The sequence below is a fragment of the Zalophus californianus genome, chromosome 1 (genome assembly GCF_009762305.2).
Source record: "Zalophus californianus isolate mZalCal1 chromosome 1, mZalCal1.pri.v2, whole genome shotgun sequence".
Taxonomy (NCBI): domain Eukaryota; kingdom Metazoa; phylum Chordata; class Mammalia; order Carnivora; family Otariidae; genus Zalophus; species Zalophus californianus.
In genome coordinates, this window is record NC_045595.1 from 149,610,569 (window position 1) to 149,633,809 (window position 23,241).

General features: G+C 39.8%; 1 protein-coding gene across 2 annotated transcripts in view; it reads right to left on the bottom strand.

The window, feature by feature from the left end:
• Positions 1-17,027, bottom strand: part of PARP15 (poly(ADP-ribose) polymerase family member 15) — a 49,373-nt gene extending 32,346 nt beyond the window's left edge. For both annotated transcript variants that reach the window (XM_027587479.1, XM_027587480.2), the window contains exon 1: positions 16,829-17,027. In XM_027587479.1, coding sequence (XP_027443280.1) covers positions 16,829-16,831 — 3 coding nt within the window. In that variant the 5' untranslated portion in view covers positions 16,832-17,027. The remainder of the gene's footprint in view (positions 1-16,828) is intronic.
• Positions 17,028-23,241: the final 6,214 nt, after the last annotated feature.

A 23,241-nucleotide genomic window follows, 5' to 3' on the forward strand; every position in this document is an offset into this window, starting at 1 on the left:
CTCCCACTCCCCTCAAGCCCTCATCCAATGATTGACAGGAGTTCGTGTAAAACTCCCCAGCAACCTTGCCTCCCGGGTAGGACTCACTCTGAGTTTCCTTAGTGGGATTAAGCGGTAACCGATTTGATAACACACCCTATGAGTACCTTTTACTTCCCTATTTAGATCATTTGCACTTGAATCCTGTCTCAGGTTCTCTTCTGGGGGAACCCAAAGTAAGACCTGTCCCTCAGTTCTCCATGATAATGCATTTGTAGTTTGACTATTACTCAGCCAAAGAATTTTAGAATTTAAAGGGTCATTAGAGATTATCTAGTACAGAAACTTCATTCTCCTGAAAAAAAAAAAAAAAACAACTGTACAAAGAGATGAAACCACTTACTCAAAGTCAAAATATTAGCTGATGAAGGCACAATCTGTGAATCTGATCTTCACAGAATCTAGGAAGAGGAGTTGATCTACCTGACTATATTCTCACACTTACCAATGGTAAAAACATGGCGCACATCACCTCCCCATCCCTATATACCTCGTCATCCACCCCTGTGACAGACATTAAGTGGTATCAACACTCTTTTTCAATCAATCCAGATAGAGTTTCAGAATCTTGCTCAACACAAAGCTCCAGGCAACAACTATCGTTTGGTTAGTAACCCATGAGATTCTCTCTCCCCTCCCTCTGCCCCTCCCCCCCAAAAAAGAAGTAACCCATGAAATGAAAGGTATTTTTCATGCCTGATCTAACTCAAAAATGTTATGAATTTTCTTTCTTAAAACAATGTTAGAGAATTTTCCACACTCTACTTCCCGTAACAAATAGAAAACTCCAGAAGGACTGGGAATGGGCTTCTTGAACAGTCCTTCTCCCTTGCTCAGGAATTTCATTCTTTATACTTTCCTGCATGTACTCTGGTATGTTTGGTGCAAGCATCATTAATGGCCTCCAACCCTGAGAATTTCTTGGGTATAGACTCTTTCAAAGCACTGATATGAAGAATAGAAAATCTAGAAGAACCAGCCACATTCTCTGTAAAATTTTGTGTTTTCCTTTTCAATGTTATGGTTGGTGTCTTTAATTGTAGTAAATTCTATTCACATCCTCCAAACAACCTGTTATTATGACCATCTTCTTGAATATATCAGACTCAGTCAAAATCCTATCATCCTCTATGCTGTTTTTTATGTCTTCCCATGCCGTTGGCTTCACATTCAATTTGGTGACTTGATATTTAGAAATGATATGGCAGAAGTTTTTAGAAATGTCCTCATCTCAGGGTTTGATGACATTGATCTTTGTTCTTCCTTGAGTTCAGTGGCCATGGATTTGAATGTTACCTCTAGCCCCTTACAGCTGACTCAGGGCCATGTTACCTCACAGTGACATCTTCCCCTTTTATAATTTATCATTTCAATCAGGTGATGCTTCTTCTGCAAGATCTTTCATAGGAGAGGATCCAGAACCACCAGAAATGGTGCTGGCAACTTTCTCAGGGGCTTCTCCTCTCCATACAAGGCTATGCCAAAGTCACATAATATGGAAACACAGAGATGGGCCTTTCACTGAAGACAGGCTCTTCGGCCAAGTAGGCGTCCACCACTAAAAGATAAAAATCAAAAGGTAGGTATTCAGACAAAATCTTTGGCATAAAAAGAAATCCTGAAACTAATGAGAGTCTGAAATATAGTTTGTCTACCTAAAATAGTACCATTGTCAGGCAGCTCAATGAAAGATGTGAAGGAATGCAACAGAGCTAATCCTCACCTAATGGAATAAAGTTTACTTTGCAGTGAAGGTTTGTACAATTAATCTGATTTTCCCATTGACATTTATTATAATATTGGAGAGGTAATTTTTTCCGAAAAAAAAAACTGGCTCTTAAAGATTCAATAAATACACACAATAATGCATGAGCAATTAAAAATGAACTGTTAGAAGTAAATACAATATTGGGGCGCCTGGTTGGCCCAGTTGGTTGAGCGTCTGACTCTTGATTTCAGCTTAGGTCATGATCTCAAGGTGGTGAGATCAAGCCCCGCGTCAGGCTCGGGGCTCAGCAAGGAGTCTTCTTGAGATTCTTTCCCTCTGTCCCTCCCCCTGAGCACACTCTCTCCTCTCTCTCAAAATAAATAAATCTTTTAAAAAAAGAAATACAATATGATTTTTTAAAGGAATAGTTATAATAGTCAAAAACATTAAAAACAATTATGTGCTATAATCAAAAAGAGTAATAAAATTAGGTCTGATTCCCTAGAAGCAGAGCCTGAGATGAGGATTCATGTGCAACTGAATTATTAAAGTTGTACCTCAGGAAAGACGTGTAGGAAGTGAGAGATAAAGACAGAGAATATGGTTTAAGTAAAACCTGGTCTCTGCCTGATCCTATAAGGACTTTGGAGTATGTAAGTTGCATCATAGTATTGTGCCAAACTTGAAACAGGGACCTGGGTTTTTGTACCTCCATACCAGTCCGTTATTTGTCTATGGGTCATCCTAGTTGGGTTAAGAATGTAAACTCCCAGGAACCTCCAGCCTCCAGACCTTTAGTCTCCCGAAGGCAATCCCTCTGGAGAAGGTTGTAAAAGTGTGAGTCCTTCACAGCAATACACATAGCAGCTGGATTATGAGTGAACCTGATAAGTAAAAGAGACTCCAGGACATCTGGAGAAGCACCAAAGGAAAGGAAAAGCACTAAGGGAGGTCCAAAGAGTAAATGCACAAGTTTGGGAGAAGGATAATGTGGCTTAGCAGCTAAGTCATATAAAAATATCTAAGGGATTTTGACTGATGATAAACTCTGTATAAATCAACAGTGATGTAGCTGTATTTAAGAAGGGAAAAAAAAAAAAAGGTCACCAAACGCTGGGAAGAACATGGAGCAACAGGAACTCTCATTCATTTGCTGGTGGGAATGCAACATGGCACGGCCACTTTGGAAGACAGTGTGGCAGCTTCTTACAAAACTAAACATACTCTTACCATATGATCCAGCATTTGTGCTTTGTGGTATTTACCTAAATGAGTTGAACACTTATGTCCACACAAAACTTGCACGAGTGTTTATAACAGCAATATAGCTTTATTCATAATTACCAAAACTTGGAAGCAACCAAGATGTCCTTCAATAAGTGAATGGATAAATAATGGACAGGATGCCTCCATAAAATATTATTCAGAGATAAAAGAAATGAGCTATCAAGCTACCAAAAGACATGGAGGAAATATAATGCCTATTGTTAAGCAAAGGAGCCCATCTGTAGGGGTACGTATTATACAATTCCAACTACATGACATTTTGGAAAAGCCAAAACTGTGGAGATAGTAAAAACATCAGTGACTGCCTGCAGTTTGGAGGAAGGAGGGAGGGATGAGCAGGTGGAGCACGGCAGATTTTCAAGGCACTGAAATTATTCTGTATGAGACTGTCATTGAGGACACATGACATTGTGCATTTGTCAAAACCCAGAAAATCATCCAAAACAGAGAGTGAACTCCAATATAATGGACTTTAGTTAATAATAATGTAGCAATACTTTTTCATCAATTGTAACAAAGGTACCACACTAACGCAAGATGTTAATATTAGGGAAAAAACTGTTTGGGGGTAGAAGGAATTCTCCTTACTTTCTGCTCAGTTTTTCTGTAAACCTAAAACTGCTCTAAAAATAAAGTCCATTCATTAAAAAAAAAAGGGTAGTAATGAGATTTGGGGCTATAATAAGAAAAACAGTAATGAGAATATGTATGGTGAATAATAACCCTATTTTACTTTTCAATGGTGAAAACAGGCAATGCCTGGGGTATTGTACTTTGTTCAAGGTGCCAAACTTTGCAAAGGGATTATGAAAACTGGCTATGGTGTTCAGAAGAGAGAAACTGATGCTAGAAAAGGACTCAAAACCACATTACATGAAGACATATAAAAGGAACTGAATATATTTAACTTGCAGAAGTACGGATAATACGTAGGATGGAAGGCAGGGAGCCACACATCATAGCTGTCCTTAAACATTTGAAGGACCATCTTATAAAGGATTTATTTCTACAACTCTAAAAGAAAGAGCAAGGATAATAAGTAAAACATATTTGGGCTTCATACATTGCTATTTTTTTTTTTTTTTTTTTTTTGGTGATTAGAACTGTCCTAAGGTGGAATGGATCAACTTGGGGGACAGTGAGTTTGCAGCCAAGCAGACTTAGTGGCCTGATCTTACATCTAAGCTAACTATTTTGCTTTTTTGTTGGGGGGCTGGGGGTGGTTCTAAATGAAATTCACAAGCCTATTTTCAAATGAATGTTACCCAGTAGAAATAGTTTATTACAGTACTTTTATGTCAGAAGTCATAACAAAATGAAGGACACTGAACTATTCAAACACTATTTAATAATAACACTTTACCCTGTAGCAGCTGAGACATATAGCTATCTAAAGCACAATTCATATCTAGTATTTCTAATCAAATTAGTAATGTGTTTTCCATTCTTTCCTACTTTGATAATTATAATAACTTTATTTACTGATACCTGTTATGTGTCAGACAGTTCACAAATATTATCCTACTTAATCTTCACAGTGATGCTGTGAAGTTATCTCCACTTTTTTAAATGAGGAAAGAGAATAAGGAAATAGTGCTGCCATTGCTATCCAGCTAGTAAATTATAGAAGGATTTAAATATATACCTTTGGAGGTGCCTGGGTGGCTCAGTTGGTTAAGCATCTGACTCTTGATTTTGGCTCAGGTCATGATCTTGGGGTCATGAGATCGAGACCCATGCCAGGCTCCATGTTCAGCATGGAGTCTGCTTGAGAGTCTCTCCCTCTCTCTCTCTCTCTGCCCCCTCCCCGCTCACTCAATCTCTCTATCTCTCCCAAATAAAGAAAGAAAGAAAGAAAATCTTTTAAAATATATATATATACCTTTGGGATTCTTTTTTTTTTTAAGATTTTGTTTATTTATATATATATATTTATTTATTTTATTTGACAGAGAGAGAGAGATAATGAAAGCAGGAACACAAGCAGGGGGAGTGGGAGAGGAAGAAGCTGACTGCCCACTGAGCAGGGAGCCCGATGTGGGACTCGACCCCAAGACCCTGGGATCATGACCCGAGCTGAAGGCAGACACTTAACCATCTAAGCCACCCAGGTGCCCTACCTTTGGGATTCTAAAGGCCAGTGGTGCTCTATTTCTATATAGAAGGCATAGGTGTGACAATCCAGCTAGAAGTAGGGGGTGATAAATGGAATTTGTCTTGAAGCTGTACTTTCTTAGACTGTGTAAGTAAGATGGCACCCAATGATCCCTATGTCCTGGTAATCATGCCTTCGAATAGTTTCCTTCCATATTGTATCAGAGATGGTCTCTGTGACAGAATATGGCACGAGTGATGCTATATCCCTTCGGAGGCTAGATTACAAAAGGCACTGCCGCCCTCCCCACGCCCTCATCTAACTCAACGGGGGCAGCCGGCTGCCATGTCACAAACAGCCATATGGAGAGGCCCTCGTGGCAAGGAACGGAGGCCGCTGGCAGCACTTACGTGAGTGAACTTAGAAGAAACCCTCCAGTCCTCAGCAAGCCTTCCGATCCCTGCAGCCCCAACGAACAGGTTGATGGAAACCTCATCACAGATCCTCAGCCAGAATCACCCAATTAAACTGCCCCCAAATTCCTGGCCTTCAGAAAGTATGAGATAATACACGCTTGCTATGTGAAGCCACTAAATTTGGTAGGCAGCAATAAAAAACTAACACAGATTGTATGCTTCTTCAGGATGGCTTGAATGGGCAGGCTGGTGGAGATAGATAGTGGGGGTAAGGGTAAAGCCCTCTCCCCCACCCTTTGTGCCAGTCATTGCTGAAAGTCAACCTCTAATGACTATACCAGCAACATGAATTTTTAAGGGTCTTAAAAAAATGAAAAACAAAAAATAAAACAAAACCCCTCAAAATCCAACCAAACAAAACCAAAACAGAATAGAAAATGGAGTATATCAGTTCCTTAGCAAGAAATGCATGCTGTAGCAAAACTTTTTTTTCCAAATTGCAACAAATGTTTTTGTTTGTAAAGCAGATATGGGTTGGGATATAAAATATATAAATATTTTTAGGGTGCACTGTGGTTTACGAAAAGCTTATAAACTGTTGCACTACACTCCATATCACTCTGCCTCCCCTGCTGGCTTCTTTAGCTCACAATGGCTGGAGTGCAGATTGAGGCTCTCAGCTAACCCAGCCTGTACATGTTATCTCCGGAGACATTGAATATGCTTAGACATTAACCACTTACCAGAGTATACCCATAACAAACTGTTAAAAGAAAAAAAAAAGCTCTTCAGATGTCAACACTAGCATTAAGGACTAGGTGACAAGTAAGTGAATGAGATGGGGCCTTCAGATTTTGCCGATTTGGGAGATTGGTATGAGTCCTAAGGATACAGTTTTAAACGTAGAAGTTGGCTAAGTGATGGATACTGAACATTTGTCTTCTCACAAAGTACCAATTAAAAATGCCCAGTAGTGGGGTGCCTGGGTCTCTCTGTCGTTAAGTGGCTGCCTTCGGCTCAGGTCATGATCCCAGGGTCCTGGGATCGAGCCCCGCATCTGGCTCTCTGCTCCGCGGGAAGCCTGCTTCTCCCTCTCCCCCTCCCCCTGCTTGTGTTCCTGCTCTCGCTCTCTCTCTCTGTGTGTGTCAAATAAACAAATAAAAAAAATCTTTAAAGAAAAATAAATAAAATAAAAAATAAATAAAAATATCCAGTAGTATCAATTCCTTGCTGTATGAAGAATCAGATATTATTTCAGTCTGGTCCTAGGACTATTAGCTTCTTAAACCACTACTGAAGAAATTTGAGCTCCTTTTCTCTCCAGAGAGCATCTCAATTTCTGGCTTTTCTGACTGACTTGTTTCCTTCGAAGCTATGTGAGGAAGACCCTAATTTCTGCTTCTCTTCTCTTGAACTCATTCACTCCCTACACCCCCCTCCACCAGTCTTCTATCCCCACCTATAGTTTCAGGGATTCTTTTTGGCTTCATCAACTCTTCTTAAGGATCATAGTTGGCAGAGGACGTGCAGGTGAAGTATGGATATTAAAAATAATATTTATTTGGTATTTATTTATATTGTCTAAAGTATAAACTGTTTTGTGGCGTAGGTTTTTTTGGAGATTGTTACCACCCTTAAAGTGGTTCATTTAATTTTCTAAATTCTCATTGTACTCTTTGAGAAGTGATGATTCTGAATACATCTTGAAGGTAGAGTGAACGGGGTTTCCTAAAGAATGGGTATGGGATATGAGAGACTCCCGGGTTTTGGCCTGAGCAACTAGGAGGATGGAGTTCCCAGCAACTGAAATGGGAAAGCCTGTGGATAATGCAGGTTGGTGGCACAGGGTGAGGAGGATGGGGAGTTTTGTACTGGACATGTTATATTTATGTCATATACTTTTAGACAATCAGGTGAAGAAGTCTAGGTGGCAGTGAGTATAGACATTGGAGTTCATGAGAAAGTCTTGACTGCAAATATGAATTGGGAGTCATGGATACATAGACAGTATTTAAAGCCACTAGAGCTCCAAGGAACTGAGTGAAGATAAAAAGGAGAAAAGAACTGAGCTCTACCTTAAGAGTTGAAGAAGAGAAGGTAAATGAGGAAAGAATGGGAATGAGCAGCTACTGAGGTAGAAAAAAACCCAAAGTGTGGCATCCTAGCAGCAAGTGAAGAAAGGCATTTGGAAGGAGACATTGATCATTGAATCGACTGCTACTAAGAGATCAAGTAAAATGAGGACTGCAAAGTAGCTAGTGAGTTTAGCAACACAAAGGTCATTGGTGATCTTGACAAGAGCAATTTTGGTGGAATGATGGGGGTAAAAGCCCCTTCCAGAATGGATTTAAGAAAGAGTAAGAGGAGAGGAAATGGTATGTTTGAGGTAAATTCAATTGAGAAATTTTCCTGCAAAGGGAAACAAAGAAATGAAGCAGTAACTACAGAGAAATTGAGGTCAAGAGAAGTTTTGTTGTCCGTTTTTTTGTTACTGCACAAAAAACAATTTTTCTGGCTACGTCTCCACAGAGACCTGTTCAAAACCTTGAGTTAATTCATGGCATATTCCAGTAAGAATGGGTGGCTTTGATGGATTTCCTAATCATTTGTGTGGCCTCCAATTTGACTTCATTTGTGCATGAAATGGTTAATAATAACTGTAAAGATCAAGAAAGAAGAGAAATTGATTACCTTTGTAGTCAGAAAACTCAGCCAGGGCTGAACTCTTCTCTGGGAAAAGCTGCACATTGGTTACTCCTTCTCTTCCGTTTGTGGGGTTCTGAAAGAAAGTTGTTACATAACTCTTATCAATACGAGGTGGCAGATTTTCAACCCTGATGGTTCTTGTCAGTTCCAGAAGTCTTGGGAAAATCTGAAATTGCTGAACTCTATTGTGTCCAACAAAAACATAACAGATGTCCTGACATCTACAAATAAAAATCAGTTTGTTGGTGTTATAATTTCATTTCATAGCAAAAGAAAACAGATTTGAAAGAGTAATTTGATTTAGAGGCTGTAACTAAGAATTAAAATTTAGATACTATATTTCTGCATAAATTTAAATTTCACAGTGTCAACTTCAACCTATCCCACATTGCTTACTGTGATGCATGAGTGCACAGCTATCATTAACAGTGGCCTCCACTTAAGACCATTTTGGGAACATAGATCAATAGCTACCTTTCTAGATGAAATCAAGTATGTGCAGTCACTTTGTAAGCTGATAATAATAATGATGATGATTATAATACAATATTGTTTCCTAAATCTAATTTCTCTCTCCCCCACCCCCGCCTTACTTCACCATATCTTGGTCTCTATTTGGACATATCATCATCATAAAAATAAACTCCTATAGCTATTAAGCTCATGGGATATTTGCAGGCACATTCACAGTGGTTAAGAAAATACACTCAGAAGTCAGAATGTCTAATTTGGAGTTCTGATTCAAATACTTACTAGCTGTGTGACTATTTAATTTTCTTGAAACCTGGATTTCTTCATCTGTAAAATGGGGTTAATAATGTACCTATCTCATAGTGCTACCTGTTTTGAGATGAAGTAAGTAAAAACTCAGCACAGTGCTTAGCATAGAGCAAGGCACTTGATAAATGCTAGGTATTAGTAGTACCAGAAGTAATAATACATAATCCCTTGGCAATTATCTTACTGGGAGTTAGAGCACAACTTTTAAACAAAACCCACTATGGGATGCCTGGAATCTCAACGTAGGATACAACCACAATTTGCAAATGAAAGGTTAAAAGGTATCGTCTGTCTTACCAGTATTTTTGGAGAAAAGTCATGACAGCAACTTTAATATTGGGTATTACTTCCACCCCGAAGTCACCATTGGCTTCTGACAGGCCACTGATCGACTCCACAAGCAAGGAGAGCACATTCTCCGTCATGGTGTCTTGGATATTGTGAAATGCAACCAAAAGGGAGGCTTGTGAAGAGTCTTTTGAAAATTCACCTATTTCATCCACTTCCAATTCATCTGTTTTATCCACTCTTCCGAAAAGCATTACTTTTGTACTGAAGTCTTCCAACTTAGCAATTTTGAGAGAGACAGAAACACTTAAGATGTTAGTTTTTACATCTGATTTGAGATTTGAAAGGATTTGGCCTTTATATTACTTTCCAATGTTTTAAATGCTTTGGAAGAAAATAGATTTCACTTACTGCCTTATTAAAAAAAAAAGAAGATAGTAATTCTGGCTAAATGATTGCATAAAGTTAACCCTTATTCTTTGTAAAGTCAGATTTACTCACTAAATCACAGGGGAAAAAATAACAAACATGACAATAAATATTGATGTTCTTCCACTGACATAAATTAATAGAGCTACAACTCATTGCTGAAAAGAAAGAAGTTTCTATTACTCATAATGAAAGGGCAATCTACAGATAACCAAAATAAAAAATGCTGCATATTCACAAAGAAGACTGGGTATGGGGTAGCCATTTATGGGGAGAACAGAGATTATTACTTTCATTTTTCATTGTTCTTAATACTTTAAAGAGAAATAAAGGAACTTTTAGCATGATAAAGAGGCTTACTCTGAACTCAGAAGAGTAGTGAAAAAACAAAACAAAAACTAAAAATGTGCCCTGTTACCTCTTCTATTTGATATATTTTTCGGAATTCTTCCTGGTCATCAAAATAAAGTGGCAAAAAGAAATGATGAAGAATATAGCAATGGAAAAGATACCAAAACCAATCATTTTTTACAAATACTACAGCCACATATTGTGAAAATTTTTAAAATCATCAACACCATCAAGAAAGTGAAAAGACAACCTACAGAATGGGCGAAAGGATTTGCAAATCATAGATGATAAAGGACTTGTATCTGGAATATATAAAGAACTCTTACAACTCAACAATAAAAAAAGCAAATAATCGAGTTTAAAAAATAGGCAAAGGATTTGAATAGACACCTCTCCAAGGATGATATACACATGGCCAATAAGGACATAATAAAATGTTGAACATCATCAGTCATTAAGAAAATGAAAATCAAAACCACAGTGAGATATCACTTCACACCTACTAGAATAACTAAAATTTTAAAAGGCGGACAATAACAGGTGTTGACAAGGATGTGGAGAAATTGGAACCCTCATATCTTGCTGGTGGGACTGCAACATGGTACAACCACTTAGGAAAACAGTTTTGCAATTCCTCAAAAAGTTAGAGTTACCAAATGACCCACATGTTTTATACCCCGATAGGAATATACCCAAGTGACATGACACATATGTCCACACAAAAACCTGTTCACAAATGCTATGGACAGAATGTTTGTGTGCCCCCGAAATTCAGATGTTAAAGTGCTGATCCTCAATGTGATTGATGGTATTTGGAGATGAGGTCAGATGGGAAGTAATTAGGTTAAGATGAGGTCATGAAAGTGAAACCCCCATGAAAGGATCAGTGTCCTTATAAGAAGACGAAAAGACCACAGCTCTCTGCCAAGTGAGAAAATAGCAAGAGGGGTCATCTGCAAATCAGGAGGAGAGGCCTCCTCACCAAGAACTCCTGATCTCAGACTTCCAGCCTCCAGACTATGAGAAATCAGTGCTGCTTAAGCCACCCAGTCCACGGTATTTTTTCTAGCAGCTCAAGTGGCCTGAGACAACAAATGTTCATAGCAGCATTATTCACAATAGTCAAAAAGTAAAAATAACCAAATGTCTGTCAGATGACGAATGGATAAATAAAAAGTTGTATATCCATAAAATGGAATATTATCTGGCAATAAAAAGTAGCACAGTTTTGATATATTCATCGACATTAAGGAAGCTTGAAAACATGATAAGTGAACAAGTCAGTGGCAAAAGGCCACATACTGTATGATCCTATTTATATGAAATGTCCAAAATACATAAATTCACAAAGACTAAAGTATATTAGTGGTTACCATGATCTGTGGGGAGGAGGGAAATGGGAGTGACTGCAAATGCACTTCAGAATTTCTTTGGGGTGATGAAAATTTCTAAAAATAGATAGTGGTGAACACTGTGAATATACTAAAAACCACTGAATTGTACACTTTTAAGGAGTGAATTTTATGGCATGTAAGTTATATCTCAAAACTGTTATTAAAAAACAAGAATCAATAAATCAATCCTCAGAGAAAATGTAGGTAAGGATATATGAGATCACTTTAAGAGAATTACTAATGGTGAAAATAAAGTCTTGATAGATATTCTCTGCACTTGCATAAATACATTACAAGTGATAATACTCTCCAAGTTATAGATGTAATATATAAGATCTCTTAATTCAAGTCCAGTTAAGATACCAATATGGTAATTTATAAAATTTGACAAAATGAAAGTAAAATGTATTTTAAAAAACAAGACAATACCTGGGCAGAAGACATGAACAGACATTTTTCCAAAGAAGACATCCAAATGGCCAACAGACACATGAAAAAGTGCTCAAAATCCCTCGGCATCAGGGAAATCCAAATCAAAACCTCCATGAGATACCACCTCACACCCGTCAGAATGGCTAAAATTAACAAGTCAGGAAACGACAGATGTTGGCGAGGATGCGGAGAAAGGGGAACCCTCCTACACTGCTGGCGGGAATGCAAGCTGGTGCAACCACTCTGGAAAACAGTATGGAGGTTCCTCAAAAAGTTGAAAATAGAGCTACCCTATGATCCAGCAATTGCACTACTGGGTATTTACCCCAAAGATACAAATGTAGGGATCCGAAGGGGTATGTGCACCCCAATGTTTATGGCAGCAATGTCCACAATAGCCAAACTGTGGAAAGAGCCAAGATGTCCATCAATGGATGAATGGATAAAGAGGATGTGTAATCTTCTTGTGTAATATTGTGTAATATTCCATTGTCTGAATGTACCATATATACACAATGGAATATTATGCAGCCATCAAAAAACCACGAAATCTTGCCATTTGCAACGACGTGGATAGAACTAGAGGATATTATGCTAAACGAAATAAGTCAGAGAAAGACAAGTATTATATGATCTCACTGATATGAGGAATTCTTAATCTCAGGAAACAAACCAGGGTTGCTGGAGTGGTGGGGGGTGGGAGGGATGGGGTGGCTGGGTGAGAGACATTGGGGAGGGTATGTGCTATGGTGAGCGCTGTGAATTGTGTAAGACTGATGAATCACAGACCTGTACCTCTGAAAAAAAGAATACATTATATGTTTAAAAAAAAAAGGAAAAGAAGATAGTAGGAAGGGAAAAATGAAGTGGGGGGGGAATCGGAGGGGGAGATGAACCATGAGAGATGATGGACTCTGAGAAACAAACTGAGGGTTCTAGAGGGGAGGGGGGTAGGGGGATGGGTTAGCCCAGTGATGGGTATTAAGGAGGGCACGTACTGCATGGAGCACTGGGTGTTATTCGCAAACAATGGATCATGGAACACTACATCAAAAACTAACAATGTAATGTATGGTGACTAACATAACATAATAAAATTAAAAACAAAAACAAAAACAAGACAATACCAAATGAAATGCACTTCTACACTTTAAAATGCATCTTTCCACAGACTGGAAGAAAATATTTGCACAAGACATAACTGATTAAAAAAAACTGTTATCCAAAAATATAAAGAACTCTTACAATTTAACAATAAGAAAGCAACCTGGGGCACCTGGGTGGCTTAGTCGGTGAAGCGTCTACTTTTGGCCCAGGTCATGATCCCAGCGTCCTGGGATCAAGTCCACATTGCTCTCCCTGCTCAGCCGGGAGTCTGCTTCACCCTCTCCCTCTGCTCCTCCCCCTGCTCATGCTCTCTCTCTCTCTCACGTGCTCTCTCTCTCAAATAAATAAATTAGATCTTAAAAATAAAAAAAGAAAAACAGGCTGATTTTAAAATGGGCAAAAGACCTCAACAGACACCTCACCAAAGAAGATATACAGATGACAAATAAATATATGAAAAGGTGCTCAATATCTTATGGCATTGGGGAAATGCAAATTAGAATAACAATGAGATACCACTACACAGCTAGTGGAATGGTGATAATACCAAACGCAGGCAAGGGATGTGGAGCAACAGGAACTCTCATGTATAGCTGATGGGAATGAAAATGGTGTTCACTTTGCAAGACAGTTTGATAGTTTCTTAGAAAACTAACACATTCTTCCCATACAATCCAGCAATCATGCCACTTAAAGAGTTAAAAATTTATGTCTATACAAAAACCTACACATGGATGATTATAGCAGCTTTATTCATAATTGCCAAAATTTGGAGGCAACTAAGATGTTCTACAATAGGTAAATGGATAAATATATGGTACATTCAGACAATGGAATATTGTTCAGTGCTAAAAATAAATGAGCTCTCAAGCCTAAAAAACGTGGAGGAAACTTAAATGCATATTACTAAGTGAAACAAGCCAATCTGAAAAGGCTAATGATTCCAACTATATAACATTTTGGAGGCAAAACTATAGAGACAGTAAAAGATCAGTGGGTGCCAAGGATTAGAGGAGAGGGAAGGATGAACAGCAGAGCACAGAGGATTTCTAGGGCAGTGAACCTATATTGTATGATACCATAATGGTGGATGTATGTTATTAAACATTTGTCAAAACTCAATAGAATGTACAACACCAAGATCAAGCTCTAATGTAAACTATGAACTTTGATAATAATGTGTTGCTGTAGATTCACCAACTGTAACAAATGTACCACTCTGGTGTGAGATATTGATAATGGGGGAGTTAGGGGCGGAGCAGGTGGTATATGGGAACTTTCTGTATCCTCTACCCAATTTTTTTTAATGCATCATTAAGTAGTAATTATAAAGCTAAATAGTTCTAAATTAAGAATAGATGATATGACAGGAGGTACAATAGAAATTTCAGGTATAAACCTTAATCTATCAAAAAGCTTAACATGAAGTATTAAGAGGAATAAGAAAATAAAGAGATGAGTCATAATTTAATAAATATTGTTGGGAATATTAGTTTTCATTATTAAGAAAATTAGATATAAATTCATATGTCATAATCAACAACTAACTGCAATAATATTAGCCCCCAATGGGTTAAAAATGTTAACTTTAAACACTCCAAAGTAGGGACACCTGGGTGGCTCAGTGGTTAAGCACCCAACTCTTGATTCTGGCTCAGGTCATGATTTCAGGGTTGTGAAATCAAGCCCCACGTGGGGCTCTGCTGAACTTGGAGCCTGCTTAAGATTCTCTCTTTCCCTCTCCCTCTACCCCTCCCCCACTGCTCATGATCTCTCGTTCTCTTAAAAAAAAGAGAACACTCCCAAAGTAATAGATATTTCTATAAATCTATATAATATTATAAATTTTAATATATCAATATAGATTCTATATTTATATATTTATACATGTTTAGAAATATAAGAACTTTTATTCTACTTCTTCTGGAATGACAAACAGATTCATTGAGGGGAATTAACAATCCCAAATATATATACACCCAATAACAGACTTTCAAAACACATGAAGCCCAAATGGATAGAACTCCAAGGAGAAATAAGTCTACAATTATACTCGGTGATTTCAGCATCCTTTCTCAGTAATTGATAGTTCAACTAGTCGTAACATCAGTAAGGATATGAGGATTTGAACAACGCTTTCAATCAACTTAATCTAATGGATGCTGATAGAACACTTCACCCAACAAGAACAGAACACACTTTGAAGTGTCCATGGTCTATTTATCAAGATAGAGCATATTCTGTCCAGAAAACAAATCTCAACCTATAAATTTAAACGGATTCAAATAACACAAAGCATGTTCTCCAGTCACTGTGGAATTAAATTAGAAAACAACAGCAAATTAGCAATAGGTCTAACTACATGGATGAAACTCAACTGCATTATGCTAAGTGAAGAAGCAAGGCTCAAAAGACCATGTGCTGCATGGTTCCACTTCTATGACATTCTGGAACTATAGGGACCAAAATCTGACCAGTATTTGCCAGGGACTCACCTTGAGTGAAGAGGTTGATTACAAAGGAACCAGTGGGAATTTGGGGGGGGGGCCTGATGAAACTTTTTAATATCTTTATCTCTTTTATATCTTGCGGTTCTTACACGATTGTATTCATTTGTCAAAACTCACAGAACTGTACATTAAAAAGTATGAATTCGCTGTATGTAAATTATACATTAATTTTTAAAAAGAAAGGAAGTCAACAGCATTCATATACACAAATAGAAGATACAGTGAATGAAAAACCTCATGTACAATAGAAAAAAAAAAGATAAAATGTTTAGAAACAAACTTAACAGGAAAATAGTCTGTGTAAGAAAACTATAATAAACACTCTTTAAAGACACAAAAGTAAACCAGAACAAAGAAAGGGCATCCTTTGTTCTTGGTTAGAACATCTCAACACCATCTCAAGATGTCAGCTCTCTGTAATTTATATGCAAATCCAACATAAATCCCAATGGGAGCTTTTTTTTTTTTTTTTTGCCACTGATCGTAAATCAGAAGTCAATCCTAAAGTTCCTAGGTAAAGATAAGCACAAAAGAATAACTAGGAAAACAGCGGAAGGAAGAGCTGTTAGGGGAACTAGCCCTGACATTAGAATATATAACAAAGCCTCTCTGCAACAGATGAATAAACATGTTAATGGAATAGAAGTTCTAGAAACAGTCAAAATAGATATAAAAATCTAGTATATGATAAAGGTGGTATCTCAAGTCACTAAGGCAGTGCTAATCTTTTTAATAAATAGTGTTGGGACAACTGGATACCCATTTGGAGAAAAGATAAAATTTGATCCATTCCTCAAACCATAAACAAGAATAAACTCCAAATGTATCAAAGATCTAAATGTAAAAAATAAAGCATTACAAATAAAATGGACGACTATAAGCTGGGTGATGGGGAAAGCTTTTAAAATATGACCAAAATTCCAAATGCAAGAAAATAAAAAATTGGTAAATTTTACTATAAAAATAAAAACCGTTTGCATGGGGGAAAAAGCCACCATCAGCAAACTGAGAAGACAAATGACAAACTGAAAGGAAACGGCGATAACATATATCACAGATGAAAAATTACTACCCCTAATTTATAAGGCACTTTTTAAAAACTGAGGGGAAAGAGACCAAAGATTCCATGGAAAACGATGCCCCGCCCTCTACTCTCTTCCGGGACAAGTCAGGGTGGTAAGCTCCTCCCCAGGGAGAGGGGGTTCGAGGGCCGTGGGGTCTCCGCGCAGCCCCGTGCTGCAGTGTCGCGCGCCGCCCTCCGCACTCCCGCCCGTGGCGCCTCTCACCATCCTCCCCGAGGAAGGGCGCCAGCCAGCGGGGCGGGCTGCGGCCAACCTCACGCTCTTGGCCTCCCGATCTCCGGGGCTCCGTACACACAGCCGCACAGGCGCAAGTTCATGCCCAAGTTCTTCCGACGTCCGGGAGTATGGGCCCCGGGGAGCAGGGTGCAGCCCTCCCCAGCTCCGCTCCTCCACTCACGGGGCCCCGGCCCTACCCAAAGGGTTCGTGCCTTTTCTTTCACTTTCTTTTCTCTGAAAATCACTACTGCCTACGTTGTGGTCTTATGGTCGGAAACAGCGCCTCAAGATTATATCACCCATTTGGGACAGACGTTGCTGTCAGACAAATTTTGGGTCCAAATTCTGGGCTCTGCGATTCATCAGATGTGTAACCCCAGTAATTGAATCTGTGAAATGGGCTTAGCTACTTCATATTATCATGGGAATTAAAGGAGGCAAAGTCTGAAATACTCTTCGGATTTCTGTCACAAAAGCAAAGTGGCAGTAAAGGCGAACTTTTGAAAAGGAATTTGGGCAGCCTGTATACTCAAAGTGGGTAATTGAAGAGAGTTTAATAAAGGAATTACCTTTATAGGTGGAGGCGAAGGATTAAGGGAAACCACTGAGAAATGGCGAAGCAGCCTCCCTCTCCCTTTACCGCGTAGGCTGAAGGGGCAAGGGAAGACTGTGTACTGAGCCTGTTACCTGAAGGCAATTTCAGCCGCACTTTGCTCCAAAGGCCAATACTCAAGATAGGAGTTTTGGTTGGAAAGGAATATGAGGTTTTTCAGGAGGTCGGCCACCTGGGGAGAAGGCAGACTCTTGTCCAAAACCCAACTTAGAGGTTTCTTTTCTTTAAGATTTTATTTATTTATTTGACAGAGAGAGGCACAGCGAGAGAGGGAACACAAGTAGGGGGAGTGGGAGAGGGAGAAGCAGGCTTCCCGTGGAGCAGGGAGCCCGATGCGGGGCTCGATCCGAGGACCCTGGGATCATGACCTGAGCTGAAGGCAGACGCTTAAGGACTGAGCCACCCAGGCGCCCCTAGAGGTTTCTTTTCAAAGAAAATTAAGGGGGCGCCTGCGTGGCTCAGATGGTTAACTCAGCAGGGAGCCTGCTTCTCCCTCTCCCTCTACTGCTCCCCCTGCTTGGGCTCTCTTGCTCTCTCTGTCATAAATAAATAAAATCTTTAAAAGAAAAAAAAATTAGGGCAATTAATCGGTAAAAAGGGGAGCACAGTGGTCTGTAACTCTTCTTGATTCCTTGCAGACTCAGTGGCACCAGCTACCAACGTGCTGTTATCACTGTGCTGGGAGGTTGTGTATTGGTGCGGGCTTGGGGTGGGGGGGTGCGAGGGTGGGGGGGGGCTGTGCAAGTGTGTTTGGTTCTAGGTCTTTCTAGAAAACAGTGCATGATAGATACACAAAAAAAGGTTTAGTTAATCAATCACGTGGCCTAAAGGTGCTTGCTAAAACTTAAAGACCACTAAGTTGGCCAGAGGGGCAGAGGCAGCAGCCCCAAACCTGGAAAGAGCCATTTGCCTATAGAAGAGAGCCATTCCAGGGAAGCCATGGCTACTTTCTGGAGACAACAAGGGGAGTAAGTTCCCACTAGCTCCCCCTACCTTCCTGGTACTTTGCATTGCTGAACTCAACCAGCAGTCAGGGCACAGGATGGAACTGATGCAGTCCCAAGGCAGTGGATTTTGATATCACATTAATAAAGATACGTATAAAGTGTTAGGAACGCAAGAAAATAAGGGATTCAAAATTTGAAGACAAGATTGAAGGAGAGTTCCCACAGTAGTGGCATTCGGGTGAGACCTGGAATGAAGAGTAGGACATTTCTAAGTGGAAAATGAGGCAGAGGGGCATTCCCAAGAGGACAGGTAGAGAAAAGGCCAGAAGAAGCAAAGTATAGACAGTGGCTTGGAAAAGTTGATAGTCTGGTGTGAGTGGACCATGGGGGCTTGGTGGAGAGGACAGAGCATGAGGTGAGCAAAATAGAATGAGAAATCCCTGAGGGCCGTGCTGTGACGTTTGAACTTTATATTCTAAGCCAGTGATCCTCAAAATGTGGTGCCCAGACCAGCAGCATCAACATCACCTGGAACTTGTCAGAAATGCAAATTCTGGGGTGCAATCTCACATCCACACGGTTAGAAACTCTGGTGGGGGTGGGTCTTAGCTATCTGTGTTTTATTGATCCCTCTAGTGATTCTGACCCAAGATCAAGTTTGCTGTAGGCATCGGGGAGTTGCTGAAGGCAAATTTCAGAAAGATGATGAGATCAGAGCTATTGTTTTTCTTTCTTTTTTTTTTAAATATAAGTTTTAGATTTATTTATTTAGTTTGGAGAGAGAAAGAGAGCACGAGCAGGAAGGGCAGAGGGAGAGAGAGAGAATCTGAAGCAGCACAGAGCCCGATGCAGGGCTCCATCTCACCACCCTGAGATCACGACCTGGGCTGAAACAAAGAGTCAGACGCTTAACTGACTGTGCCACCCAGGTGCCCCGGAGCTATTGTTTTTCAAAAGGCAGTTTGAAGGGACTTGAGGAAGGAGGGATGGGGACAGAGAGTCAGTAGACGGTATTTTATTCATTCTGGTGAAAGAACTATGAAGAAGCCAAGTGGGCAGTGAGATTTGAAGTGAAGGAGAGATAGGGCTGGTGACGATGGATATGCAGGGAGCAGGATAGGGAGACGTAAAAGGTGCCAACACTAAGGCCACATTTCAATGTGCTATAAATGTAATAGATTTTACATTGTCTGTTGTTTTCCCAGGAAATAAAGCTGAGTTTCCTCCTCTATGATATAAGACGCTTAAAATGCTTTCTACAGACTCTTTCAACACATATGCCAAGCAAATGAACCTACTGAGTGACGTGCTAGATCTTTTCAAGGCTCTCTCTGGCCAAGGTGGTAACCTGCATTGCATTGCATTGCTTCTTAGTTTGCCTGGCTTCCCTTTTTGTTCGTCCTTATCTTCCCTGACGTGGGCTTGCATCTCCGCCCCAAAATTGTTAACAATTGATCTTTGTCTTAAGGCTCTGTGCTTTGGAGGACTCAGGACCCCAATCGGTAGTAAAGGAAATAGTGCCCAACTCCCATAGGGAAATCAAAGTAAAAACAGTACCACTCCATAAGATGAGGGTAAGGAAGCCCAACAAAGGTTTGGTTTTTCTCTTAAGGACTGCTTTCGTGCTCTCTGTATTGTGATTTATAATAAGAAATATATATTTGGTCTTCGTCCCTGTTTCTGGCACAGAGCTCCTAAAAGCCTTGCAATTTCCTAATGGCTGAGAGTGATAAAGATGTCTTTTGTTGGTGAGATGACCTAAGGATGGTTGCCAGAGGAATCAACTACATGATCGGAGGGTTGGAACTTTCGGTCCCAACCCCTGATCTCGGGGGAGGCGGGGATGCTGGAGGTTGACTTCAATCACAAATGACTGGAGATCTGATCAATCGTACCTATGTTTTGAAGCCTCCATAAAATCCCAAAAAAGGATGGGGTTTGAAGAGCTTCCAGGGCAGTGAACAGGTGGAGATTTGGGCATAGTGGTTTGCTTGGAGGCCGTGGAAGCTCCATGCCCTTTACCCATATCTTGCCCTATGCATCTCTTCATCATCTGGAAATTGATGAGTTATATGCTTTTGTAATAAACCAGTGCTGTAATGAGTAAACTGACTTCCCAAGTTCTGTGAGCCACTCTAGCAAATTAGCAAACCCAAGGAGGGGGTTATGGGGAACCAGAGATTTATAGCTGTTCAGCCAGAAGCACAGGTAACATCCTACGCTTGCTTTTGGCATCCGAAGTGGAGGGAAATCTTGTGGGGATGCAGCCCCATTAGCCTGTGGAATCTGACGCTGTTCTCTGGGTAGAGTATGTCAGAATTGAGTTGAATTATAGGACCCCCAACTGGTGTCAGAGAATTGCTTGGATGTATGGAGGGAAAACCCACACAGGGAAATTGGATGTAGAAGCTTTCTATCTTTAGAAAAACATCAAATATCTTAATACTGTTTTCAATTCTCTTTTTCCTTCAGAGAGAAGGTGCCCTGATTTGCTGGTACCCAGTGAGCTATCTGGGTAATCCAGCACTGATGCTAGAAAGGTGGGGAAAAAAAACAACAACTCTAGGAGCAAGGAGGGGGCAGGTGCAGTTTGATAGGGTATGGCATCCACTTTCTCTAGAAGGAGAGAAGAGATGAAGCCTGTAGCCTACTTTTATCTTGTAGTAACCTATGTGTTAAGGAGAAAAAATACTAAGGAATGTGATTTTCACAGCTGAAATTGGTGGTAGTGAAGTCAATCCTGTTACATTTTACTGCGATGCTACTTAGCAAATAGCTACACACAAAATCAACTGCAGACATCTGCACACATGGTATATTGCTGTACACTGTTGGGGTTGTAGAGAACTCCCAGAATCTCATCCTAGGGGAAGAGAAAGAAGGAGTACAGGGACGACACAGACAATCTGTTCCTATATGGATATAACTTTCTTTCTTTGTAAGATTTTATTTATTTATTTATTTGTTTGTTTGTTTATTTATTTATTTATTTAATTTATTTGAGAGAGAGAGAGCCAGCAGGGGGTGGTGGGGGAGGAGCAGAGGGAGAGGGACAAGCAGACTCCTTGCTGAGCTTGGAACCCTACTCGGGGCTCCATCCCATGACAGAGAGATCATGACTGAGCCGAAATCAAGAGTCAGACACTTAGCTGAAGGCACCCCCCCTGGGCGCCCCCAGATATAACTTTATTTAAAGCAGATACAGATGATAATACCTTCCACAGAACGAGAGCAGTAATCCAAAGGCTCACCAACCACTCTCACCATGAAACTTGCCTTTGCACACACATTGCAATCAAGGATCCGGAACTTAGCAGGAACCAGACTGTTGCTTTTTTGAAGCAAATTCAGCTAAACGATCCATAGACACAAAATCATAACAGTAAATAAAGAATTTAATGAATCATCAAAAACTAAAGGTATAATCTGATTTTTAAAAGAAGACCTATCACTTAACTTAAGCTTCCTTAACTCTCTGGACAAAGGAGAAGATTCTGGTTTTTTAAGTTCTTCAAATAGGACCTCCTTGGAAGAAATCTACTTTGAGCACTGTACAGGAATCCATTTCTGAGAGAAAGCCAGAATAATGGGAACTCCTTAGCCAGCTCCATGGAGAAGTCCCCTGTAGGAGGCAGGGTAGCTCTGGGGTGTGGAAGCTTGGGGCCAGACTATCTTCTTCAAATCCCAGCACTTCTACTTATAAACTATGTGACCTTTGTTAATGTACTTACCTCTCTATGCATCAGTTTTCTGTTATAAAATGGAGATAGCATTAATAGTATTAATCGCAGATACAAAGCTCTTATAAAGAGGATAAAATAAATCCATAATAAATATTAGCCATTACTATCTGATTAACAAATGTATACATGTGTATATGTGTATCCTTAGGAAAAGAAAAAGACTTCTTGTTCCTCTTCTTTGGAGAGAGGTTGGGACACGGATAACCAGATAGTTTACTAGCATAATTTTCTTCAGACTTAGAGAACCATTTAAAAGTACATTTTGACATGCCATATATTCCTAAGAGTAGGCTCAACTTGCCTTGTCTCTTGTCCACAGAGAGTATTATGGAGAGAGATTTTAAGGGAGAAAACAGGACTTGGTGGGACTTTAGTAAAAGAATGGAAAAACTACTATGGTGGGGGCTACACTACTGAGAAAATGATGGTCTATGGAAACTAAAGTAAGCTTATTTAACTGTTCAACTGGAAGCAGGGTATACTTAAAAAGTACAGTAATATCCATGGGAAAAAATGTTCAGAAACATGTAGCATTAGTATGACAGGGAAAATGTACCCCATATGGCAGATTTTAAGAATCAGGAGGGAGCAAGGACCAAATTAGAGGTCTGGTCAAAGCTCAGAGTTCAGAGTTCAGAGGCTAAGTGTTCTGGAGTAAGAAACTCAGTTTTCCAAATCAGTGGTGAGGTCTCCAGGAATGGCTTCCTAACTCTTGCCTCTGTCAAAGATTTAGGGAACATATATCCCTTTGCTGGGCTATTAGCAACCTGAGTCAGGCAGCAAAAAATTATGAAGCACCAACTGTGCATCAGGCTCTGTATTGTGAAAAAGAACAGCCTTACTCCATTTATTACCAAAGGTTGCCCAATCTCTGCTTCTGGCCATTTTTCTGGCCATGAGGGAGGGAGGGGATTGTGTGTCTCTAATTTTCCATAACCAAAGCCCCATCCCCCCTTCACACTAGGATTTTACTTTTAGGGTACTTAAGGAGCAAAAAAAAACCAAAAGGCTACCTCAGAGATGGCAATAAAAAGGATCAATTGACAGCTACTATTTCAAATGAAGAACACAGAAGATGATTTCAGACCCACAGCACTC